The 10,617-nt window shown below is 54.7% G+C and overlaps 1 protein-coding gene across 1 annotated transcript in view; it reads left to right on the top strand.

The window, feature by feature from the left end:
• Positions 1-5,846: 5,846 nt before the first annotated feature.
• The window catches only part of Mxra5 (matrix remodeling associated 5), a 20,816-nt gene continuing 16,045 nt past the window's right edge, over positions 5,847-10,617 (top strand). Inside the window, exons 1-4 of the mRNA XM_033760248.1 lie at positions 5,847-5,850; positions 5,926-6,164; positions 6,465-6,855; positions 10,223-10,617. Coding sequence (XP_033616139.1) covers positions 5,847-5,850; positions 5,926-6,164; positions 6,465-6,855; positions 10,223-10,617 — 1,029 coding nt within the window. The remainder of the gene's footprint in view (positions 5,851-5,925; positions 6,165-6,464; positions 6,856-10,222) is intronic.

The following is a 10,617-nucleotide window of genomic DNA, read 5'->3' as shown; positions in this document are numbered from 1 at the left end:
TGTCTGCACCCACCCCATTCCTCACCTCCACACGGGTAGAGCCGCAAGGCCGGCTGTTGACGTCACGAAGGAGACCTTTGGGGCTACGGGGTCGGAGGAAATCCTGGCCCACGCCGGGCTGGTCGGAGAGCTGCTTGCAGAGCGCCTTCGGTGTCAGCTGTCGGAGTGAGACACGCGACCCAAGACCGCTGCTCAGAGAGCACCGGGAAGATGTTAGCAGCCCTAGGCAGTGGCGTGGCACTGACGTCTGTCTCCTGAGCGCGCCCCTCTGTGCGCCTGGTGAAAAGGTGCATATGCGTTCAGCGTAAGGAACAGGCAGCGTCCTCGGGTTTAGGAACAAATTAGATGAAAACGGAGAGGGAAGGGAGCAGGTATTCAAGTCAGGGACCGGCTTTCTGCCTTGAGCTACAGCTGGCATCGTTCACCAGTGGGCTGCTGGGTGACACACACGCGGGCATACACAAGCACACACAAGCACACACATAGACACACAGAGATACAAAAACCCAGGCACACACAGCCACACACAAACATGTTTCTGCCTTGAGCTACAGCTGGCATCGTTCACCAGTGGGCTGCTGGGTGACACACACGCGGGCACACGCGGGCACACACAAGCACACACATAGACACACAGAGATACAAAAACCCAGGCACACGCAGCCACACACAAACATGCACACACACACACACACACACACACACACACACAGAGACACACACACTTTCAGGGTCTGTCAGAGCATCCAAACTCAAACCATCCTCAGTTAACTATGATACAAAATATCAGGATGGCTTCCTACTGCATGTGAGCCAAAATAAGGTCGCAGGCAATCTATAAAACTGTCTGGCCAGGCGTGGTGGCGCACGCCTGTCATCCCAGCACTCGGGAGGCTGAGGCAGGAGGATCGATGTGAGTTCGAGACCAGCCCGGGCTACACAGTGAGTTCCAGGTCAGTCTCAACTACACAGTGAGACCCTGTCTCAAAAGCCAAACCAAAAAAAAACTGACACCCTCCCCTCCCCCCCTCCCCGCGGCTCTGGACGGCTCCTGATGCAGAATCACTTTTCACTTTCTTCTCACATTGTCCCCTCCTCCCTGAGGAGGTTTAAGGTTCACAGCCAGAAAGAGGCCCTCGCTCTCGGGTGGAACTCTTAACTCCAAAGCCCAGATCCCGGGTGGGACCTTCGGAAAACTTCACCTACTCACAGCCCAAATTCTGAACGAGTCATCACACAGAGACACTGAATAACCCCATGCTGGCTTCTCCACTCCTGCCAGGAGTAAGAAATTTCACATGTTCAAGCAAAAAAATAAAAATACCTGTATTCTCTAAATACGTTTGATTAAGTAGCTTGCCAGGTGGAATTTTTATTCCTTCATTCGACTGCAAACTCGCACATGTTTTATGTTCACAGACATGCCAGTTATTATGAACTGCAGCCTCTCAGATGCAATCCCCGTGGCCAGTGACCTCGGTAGAATATATTAAGTTATTTTCTGCCATTTGGAAGACGCATTCAATTTCTGTTTGATGAATGTATCCATCATGGGGATGTTTTCATAACATGACCAGATTGGAGTGGCGGGAGAAGCCGTTATAAACGTTGCCAGACATCCTTGGAAAGTACAGGATCGGGAGAGACATGGAGAGACAGAAAGTTTTGGCATATGATGCATAGAAAATCTCAGCACACAGAGTTAACGTATTCATCTCTTGACTATAAAGTCTCGTGGTAGGATAAGAGAATGGGAAATGTCAGAAATGAACAAGACAGACACAGACTCTGAAATAGTTCTTTGCACAAAATGCTGGGAAGTGGTAGGATTTGGCCGTCAGAAAAAGCCAACCCCGGTCCTGACGACTCACCAGGGAAATCAACCTGCTTTTGCCCGAGGAGCGAATATTAATCCATAAACCGGTTTCCTTTTTTCCAAAATGGCACAATGTCCCAGACGTTGCCCTTTGCCGGAGGGGGAGGAGGAGAAAATGCAGCCCGGTCTGTGGTCTCCGGCCTTGCACAGCCTAGTGCTGGATGCTCTTGCTGATGTCCTTGCCCCATCCTGAACCGTTCTAAACCACTGCCTTCCTCCCTGGCATTCGCCCCCGAAGCCCTCACGCTTGGTCCTTAGCCGGCCGCAGAGCTGGGGCCCTGCACTGCAACGGAACCTCAAAAAGAGGGCGGCAGTGTCAGAAGTGTTCTCTGTGGGGCTCTCTCTGCGGGAGGCGAGGCTGTCTGTGCTCCCTGCTGGGGACGGGGAGGCAGCCACAAGCTGCAGAGGGCGAGGGCTGCAAATGCTTTAAAGGAGCATCACCAAGGAGACCGTGGTCAGGCCTGCTCTCTTGGCGTTTGACTCACGCTCTCAGGAATGCTCATGTGCAGCTGAAGTCCCTTGTGATCTCCTTCTCGCCCCATACTTTGGTGGCTGTGGGCCTGAAATGTCCCCCAGGTAAGCACCCTACCGCTGAGCTCACCGCAGCTTCAAACCGAACTATTTCGCAAGCATGAAATGCAACTGATCTACAAAGGAAAAACTCTGACTTCTGGTGGTTTTATCCTAAACACCTCATTACACTGCGGGGCCCTAAAGGCATTGGCGCTGGAATAAAACACAAATATCAAAGTGCTGCATTCTTCAGCGGATGCCGACTAGGATGGGTTTTGGTAACGTTAAAATCTTACAGAAGAAGAAAGCCGCGACTCACTTCATGGCCGCAACGTGACAAACATTCGACCTTTCTCTTCGTTTACTCTTGAATATGCCCCCCCCGTCTTGGTCACGCGTGACACTGTACCAACTTTTTAAAAATATGGACCTTAAAGTAGACAAGAAAGACTGGCGTTTTGCAAAAGAAAGGTGAGGGAGCCAAGGCGATATCTGACTCTGATTAAGCTCAGGGTCTGATCTCTGTCCACAGAGGGGGTGGGGCTCATTGGCCTTGTTTCCTTTGCTCCGCCCCCACAACGCCTCCAGAAAGGACCTTTGCCAATTTTTTTGTTCGAGGGAAAACAGCAACTCCCTCCCCAAGGGCGATCCCACACCCCTTGCTCCTCCGCGCTCCGGTGCACACACTCGGAAAAAGGGCTTCTCCTCCCTGATGACCAAACTCCCCGGACGGCATCCGGTGCTTCTCAAACATTCACGTTGCTTCTTCTGTTTAAATCCCGCTTTCAAAACAAGCCCGGATCTGCGCCGCGGTCTCGGTCACCTGTGTGACACGAGCCGCCGTGAGCTCACCGAGGGCCGATCCACAGCGGACGTCACACCTCACCCCGGAGGCCGACACACTCAGGAGCGAGATCTGGGCCCCGTGCGTGCCCTGCACAGCGGGCTCGGAGTCCCACCTCTGGAACCCCAGCTCCCCTGGACTTGACGCCTCAGGGAGGATTGCTCCATCTTCTCAGGTGTGACAGGGGAGAGGATTCGACTTCAGAGGTGGGAGCCTAGTGACCACCTGGCAGGGTGAGCTTCAGAGACCTAACGGGATTAGTCGAGCACACTTCAGGTCCCAGCACCTTGCTCCCTCTCTCTCTCTCTCTCTCTCTCTCTCTCTCTCTCTCTCTCTCTCTCCCCTTCCTGACAACCATGAATTAAGCATCTTTCCTCCATCTTGCCCATCCACCTTGATGTTACTGCACCCACCCAACCACAGACTGAGCCCCCCGAGACCCCTGGGGCAGCCGACCACGGATTGAGCCCCCCGAGACCACTGGGGCAGCCGAAGACGCACTGAGCTCCCCGAGACAATGCGCCAATTTTAACATCTTCTCCTCTGCCTTGAAGTGCTCTGGTACACTGTGTCCCAGCAGGAGAAACCTGACCAAATATAATCACCGTATTCCCGTACGAGGGAGATTCTTGCAGCCCACTTTTGCTGTGCTCATTCAGTTACGCTATTTTTGAATATTTCTGGTTTTTGAAGTGTTTGGCTCTGCCAGTATTAAACTCAGTCACTCCTACAATATTTCACTCCCCCACCTTGTACAGTTGGCTGTTGGACTTGTGCTTATTTTACTGAGCGACCTCCTACTGCTGTGGACTCTCTTTCCTGCCCCCCACTGTGTGCCTGGTGGCTGATTCCTTTCCTGGAGAAATCTCACCCATCCCAGGCAGACCCAGGCTGAGAAGCCATGACATTTTTTATTGTCACCAGCTCTCACCTGGACTTTTGAAGAAACCGTGACCAGCGGCGCTGCTAATGAGACGCTGGTTTTCAGGAAGTTGAGCAACTTCCCCGGAGAAAAGCCAGGAGGAGCTCGTGGAGTGAGTCTCTCCGTGCAAGGCACAACCTCACCTCCGGAAATTTCCTCTGCAGCCTAGGAAGGAGATCTGCACCTGAAACACAAATGCTCGGTCACACTCACTTGGCTTGGCTTTTCAGCACACTCTTTTGGTAAGTTTTGCACTGTGATCCCAGAGGTGGAGGACAGAAAGCCCAGTTCCATCAGAGGTCCGAACAGAAATGGTGAAACGACTCGTTAAACTGCGCCACAACAACTCATTAAACGTGAGTCGGGAGGCAGATTCACGTTTTAGTGACCCACTGGGCACCCGCAGCGTCAGCCTCTCCGCGCCTGTGTGAAGAAAACGTAAAACTCAGCATGGCTGGGCGCAGTGCTGCACACCAGTAATCCGGCACCAGGGAGGCTGAGGTGGGAGGACCCCCATGAGTTCAAAGCCAACCTGAGCTAAATAGAGAGACCCCCATCTCAAAGGATGACAGAGAAGTGAATTTATGAAGAGTTGGAAACAACCAGAGAAAATGTTTGCGACTTTCGGGTGTTCATTTCCTTCACTCAAGACGGAGCCGTTCCACACGGCCACGGAGCACGCTGGGTATTTCCGTGGGCTTTAAACTTTGGGTCAGCACGTTTAGTTCTATTTGATTTTGCAAGTGATTTGGATTTGTTTAGTAAGAGCTCTTGCTCTAGCAGTCCATTTCCTTTTATTTTCCTATCAATGAAAAGCAATCTAAAATGTCGGAACCCTCATGCCGTATTTCAGCAAACTCACTGAGGACATGTAACTGCTATGTATAAGACAACATCTAGGGTTCTCGCTGTGTGATAGTGGGTCTCCCAGGGACCCAATCTGAAGTTTCCTGTGTGTCACTGTCAGCAAAGCTATGGAGAATTTCTAAGCTGGCCCAGGAAACATCTTGGCACCTTTGTGTGGGTAAGCTTTTTGATGTTGAAACGAAATACCAGGCACACACAACCTAGATGAAGAGACATTTATTGCACTCATGGATGTCAGAGGGCTCAGTCCGTGGTCGGCTGCTCCAGTAGTCTCAGGGGATTCAGTCCGTGGCCCGCTGCCCCAGGGGTCTCAGGGGGCTCAGTCCATGGTCAGCTGCCCCAGGGGTCTCAGAGGGCTCAGACCATGGTCAGCTGCCCCAGTGGTCTCGGGGGGTTCAGTCCATGGTCAGCTGCCCCAGTGGTGTCGGGGGGTTCAGTCCATGGTCGGCTGACCCAGTGGTCTCGGGGGATTCAGCTTGTGGTTGGGTGGCTGCAAGGCAGGACCATCATGCAGGTGGGCATCGAGGAGGCAAGATGCTCAATTAATATCAGATAGGAAGGTGGGAGGGAGGAACAGGAAGAGGAGAGTTTCAATTTGGCTCTGATCCGTGCAAAACTTTTCCTGATACCCATGAGCTCTTCCTAGGTCCCCTTTTTCCTAGACCTGTTCCATGCATGACAGTTTCCAGGCCAAAGCAAAATTTCCAAGCGCCGGCCCCACCCCCTCTGACCTCGTGAGCCTCCCTCTGCTCACCGGTCGTCTCTGGATGGTGCTGGTTCCGTCCCAGTCAGCTTCTGCCTGCACAGTCCTTCATGCACTGAAGATGGGTAGGGACGTGTCCATTCCTCAAAAGGCCCAGAGCTAGACAAGGACGCAGCCAGGAGAAGAAGAGTGGTGTTGAGATCTTCCCCATGCGAACCTGGTCCTGGCTGGGCTGGGAACCCTTTCCCGTTCAGCACTGGCCGTTGCTTATCCCAGGGATAATTCTTTCCCCCCCCCTTTTTTTTTTAGGTTTAACAGTATCCAGGCCATCTCGGAAACCTCATTCGCAGGACTGAGCAAGTTGGAGCTGCTCATGATCCACAGCAACAACATTCCCAGTCTCCCTGACGGAGCCTTAGGGGACCTCAGCTCCCTGCAGGTAAAGACTCGCAGATCCCCCGTGGACTGGGTCCTCCGTGGCCAGCCCCCGAGATCGCAGTCTGCACCGCTGTCCCCAGCGGTCTACAAAATCGCTGGGCGTTTTCTGGCGCAAAATGACAGTTTCTTGTGTCTCCACGTCCTGCCCTTGAGCCGATGTCTGCCCTCTCCTGGGGCTTTGTACACTGTACCCGGATTCACTGCTTTTCTTCCTCCTCCTCCTCCTCTTCCTCCCTCCCCCATCTCTCTCTCTCTCTCTCTCTGTCTCTCTCTCTCTGTCTCTCTCTCTGTCCCCCCACAGGTTTTCAAATTCAGCTACAACAAGCTGCGAGTCATCACGAGACAGACCTTCCAGGGCCTCCCCGGCTTAATGCGGCTGCACCTGGACCACAACCAGATCGAGTTCATCCACCCCCAGGGTTTCCAGGGCCTGCTGTCGCTGCGGCTCCTCCACCTGGAGGGGAACCTGCTCCACCAGCTGCACCCGGGTACCTTCTCCACCTTCACCTTCCTGGACCACTTCCAGCTGTCCACCCTCCGGCACCTGTACCTGGCGGAGAACAGGCTGCAGCGACTCCCGGATGGTGTCCTGCAGAGCCTGCCGCTCCTGGAGAACCTGTACCTGCACGGGAACCCCTGGGCCTGCGACTGCGAAATGGGGTGGTTCCTGGACTGGACGCTACGGTCCAAAGGTAGGGGCGGGGTTCGGTCCGTGGGACGCCCAGCGTGGCCTCTTCTGCGCAGGTGCAAGACAGGCGCCCTTCCGCGTGGTCTTCCGCTTGCTTCCTTCTTGTGGCACCGGGTGGGGACCGCCCTGAGCCGGCAAGGTGGGAAACGCGAGAGTCAATAGGACCAGCGCTTCACAGCAGAACCCACTCCCCAGTCTGCAAGCACACCTGGCCGCCGTGCCTTGGAACGGTGGGAGGCGGCCAGGGACGGCTGTGCGTGCATTGTGGGCACTGTAGGGCGTCTGGACACCCTGTCCCCTGCGATCATGGGGCGGAGAAAGCTGGATGTGACCAGGAGGTGCACTGGCAGAGGCGGCCGTGCTGTGCTTATTCAGGGCCGGGAGAACGGGCTTGCAGGCAGAGGCCACGAGGTTGAAAACTAGGACACGTCCGTCACCCACTTCCTCCTCCTTTTCTTCTGTCCTTTCCTCCCCTCTGGTTTTCTCCCAACCTCCTTCCTTCCTCCCTCCGTCCCCCTAGCTCCCCCACCAGGGGCGGGATCTCATCCCTGAACCCCCAAATATCCAGTGGAGCCCCAAGATCCCTTCGGAAACCTCCTTTTCCACAGCGGCTCAGCACCCTGGAAGGGAAGCATAAAGTACAGGGCCGTGAGGCCCGGTTCTCGGCCGTGTGCCGGTGCGTGCGCATGCGTGTGTCTGAGCACGTGTGTGCGAGGCTGTGGCGTGTGCATGTGCCTCTCCGACAGGCCTCTGGGGACCTTCGGGCCTGAGCTTCAGAACCCCTCCACACCCCAGAACCCACAGATGCGCCTTTTACTTTGCGCCTTTGTGAGGTTCACGTCTGCGGTGCCGAGACCCGGACCTCGTCCGGAGCTGAGGTAGGCGGGGAGCTCGGATTCACTCCGTTCCAGGCCCCTCTCCCCTGTCTCCCTGCTCCTCACAGCCATTGGCCCCCTTCTCTCTTGCAAAAGCTCCATTTCCATTTCTTTAATTCTTTTTTTTTCTTGTCTCTTTCCCTCCCTGGCCTCCATCTCTTGTCCGCGTCTTCTCCGATGAGCATCTCTCTCCCTGCTTCCTGTCACGTGTCTTTCATTTTGCCCCCTCTACCTGGGTGGCTTCTCTTACTAAGTCTCCTCTCCAACATTGCTGTCTGGCTTACTCCCCCGGAAGCAGAAAGGCAGGGAACATCCTCGGCGTGTGCCCCTGCCCATCACCTTCTGTACGAAGCCTTAGAAGATGTTGCAGTGCCTCACGCACCCTAGATGCTAGGGAAACCGATGCAGGCAGGATTGTTCATTTGGGCGATGCTAAGCCGAAAAACGGTTGTGCCTGTTCAGTTCAGATGCGGTTATTTTCATGAATCAATTTCCATCCTTGATTGGCTGGATCTGGGAGTGCAGACCCCACAGGCACGGAGGACCAGCTGGGTGTGACAGGGGAGATTGGTGAAGCAACTTTATTTGTACGTCGAGCTGTTGGCTCTCAAAGACCCAGAGAAAACCCCACTCCTGGAAGCAAAAGTCTGGGGAACAGAACCCTCTGGGAAGAGTACTGATGCTCCAGGTTGCAGACAGGGAGGGCACCGGAAAGACGGCGGCCCCTAAGGCTGCCGTAGATGAAGCCTGACAGGCCTGGTTTGGAGCCGGGTGAGACGATCACTCCACTCTGTAGATGCCCCCGGGAGGACGGGTGGGGAGTGGGGTCCCCCTGGGGAGGTGGGCACAGGCAAGGCGGGCACAGCGAAGGAGGCTGAGTAGGGAAGGAAAAGTGACGGAAACACCGTCTGAAACAGAAAAAGTACGTATGGGCAGCAGGACAAAAACGTAAAATGGAGCCAGGGGCCAGGTGTGAGGGCGCACACCTGTCATCCCTGTACTCTGGGAGGCCGAGGCGGGAGGATGCCAAGTTTGAGCCCAGCCTGGGTAACTTAGACCCTTTCTCAAAATTTTAAAAAATATATATATTTGAAAGGCACTGAGGCTGGTACTCAGGTCACTCCTCGGCGGCATAAGAAAAAAAATAAGTGGCTAGTGCAGTGGAACCTCAAGTTACGATTGGCTTGACCTACGAACAACTTGGATTTTGACCAGAATTTTACTTTTAACTTACGACCAAAGTCTTGAGTTACAACCCAGATGCAGGCCATCAGATGTGCTTCCAGATGGTCTCGGATGCAGACTGAACCCCCAGAGAGCTCTGGAAGGAACAGGACAGTGTCCTCTCCTGTGCGGAGTTCACTGAGAAACCCCGGGCCAGTGTCCCTCTGAGGACCCTGAGATGTGCTGTGTGCAGGAGAGAGACGCTGAAGGCCATGTAGAGGAGCTGAGCCTGCGCTGACCAATTTGAGTTACAACCGGCCATAGGGAACAAATTGAGTTCCTAAGTCAAGGGTCCACTGTGTACGATTCCTATCAAAGTTCTGTCCTTTGTCTGGAAATGTTTTCATAGATTGCAATAGTTTCTGTAGATACTTTTGGGGATTTTGCAGCAAGTAAACTGCACATGTATAGGAAAGGCTGCATTTGACTTAAGAATGTTATTCCCTAAGTGTGGTCATGTGTTGCTTAGGGATCCATTCTAAGAAACAGGTCGTGAGGAGGTGATTTATATCTGGATGGGAATGCTGTAGTGTGTGCTTCCAAAATTCTGCCTGATTCAATCCGTCTTCAATGTGGATGCTTAATGTGACCAAGAGACATGGCGAGTGGGGCGTAATGGCACATACTTGCAATACTGGCATTCTGGGAGGCTGAGGCAGGAGGATTGCAAGTTGGAGTTCAGCCTGGACAACTTAGTGATTCAGTAAGACCTTGTCTCCAATAAAAAAAAGAGCCGGGCCAAGAGCTGAGCATGAAAGTCCTGGGTTCAAACTCCAGTACCACCGAAAGGAAGGAGAGTGAGAGTGAGGGAGAGAGGAAAGGACAGAAGGAGAGAAACAGAGACAGAGAGCAAGGTAGCCCGGCGTGCTGCTTCCTTTTTTTGTTTTTCACAAGGAGCGGTACACTCTACGGCACATGCCTGTCGTCCCAGCACCGTGAGAGGCTGAGGCAGGAGGATGTCAAGTTCGAGCCCAACCCGGGCCACTTGGCGACTTTGTGAGACCCTGTCTCAAAACGTAAAACATTCCAAGAAGAGCCGGGGATGAAGCTCAGCGCCAAGGACCGGGTTCAACTCCCCCAGTTCCGCCCCAAGCCAATGGCCCGGGCTAGGAGGTCGCAGGGGAAGGTCATGAAAAGTGCCCCAGGCGTGTCCTTGCCCCACCCGGGATGCCGCAGGCGCGAGGGTCAGAGGTTCACACCGAGACGCAGCAAGCGGGCTTTGCGTTCCTCCCGCGTCTGACTCTCGGGGACCCGTGTGCTCTTGTGTTCCAGGAATCCTCAAGTGCAAGAAAGACAAAGCCTACGACGGCGGCCAGTGGTGCCCCACCTGCTCCAGTCCCAGAGAGTTCCGGAAGCGGGAAATCCTCAAGCTGCCCGACGTGCCCTGCGTGAGGCCTTCCATACAGTCCGCTCTGAGGCAGAACCACAGCCGGGCGCGGGAGGACGAGGAGGAGGAGGAGGAGGAGGAGGAGGAGCAGGAGGAAGAGCGGCCCTGGGACGGCCCGCTGCGCCCGGAGGACACGGCCCCCGCGTCCCGCTGGAACATCTCCTTCAACCTGACGGACGAACACGGCAACGCGGTGCTGCTGCGCTGCGCCATCCGGAAGCCGGCGGGGCTGCCCGGCCTCCACCTGAACCAGACCGAGCCCGCGCAGATCGACATCAAC

Source organism: Fukomys damarensis, unplaced genomic scaffold (genome assembly GCF_012274545.1).
Source record: "Fukomys damarensis isolate Sample0158 unplaced genomic scaffold, DMR_v1.0_HiC HiC_scaffold_39, whole genome shotgun sequence".
Taxonomy (NCBI): Eukaryota; Metazoa; Chordata; class Mammalia; order Rodentia; family Bathyergidae; genus Fukomys; species Fukomys damarensis.
This window is presented reverse-complemented; position numbering and strand designations above follow the sequence as displayed.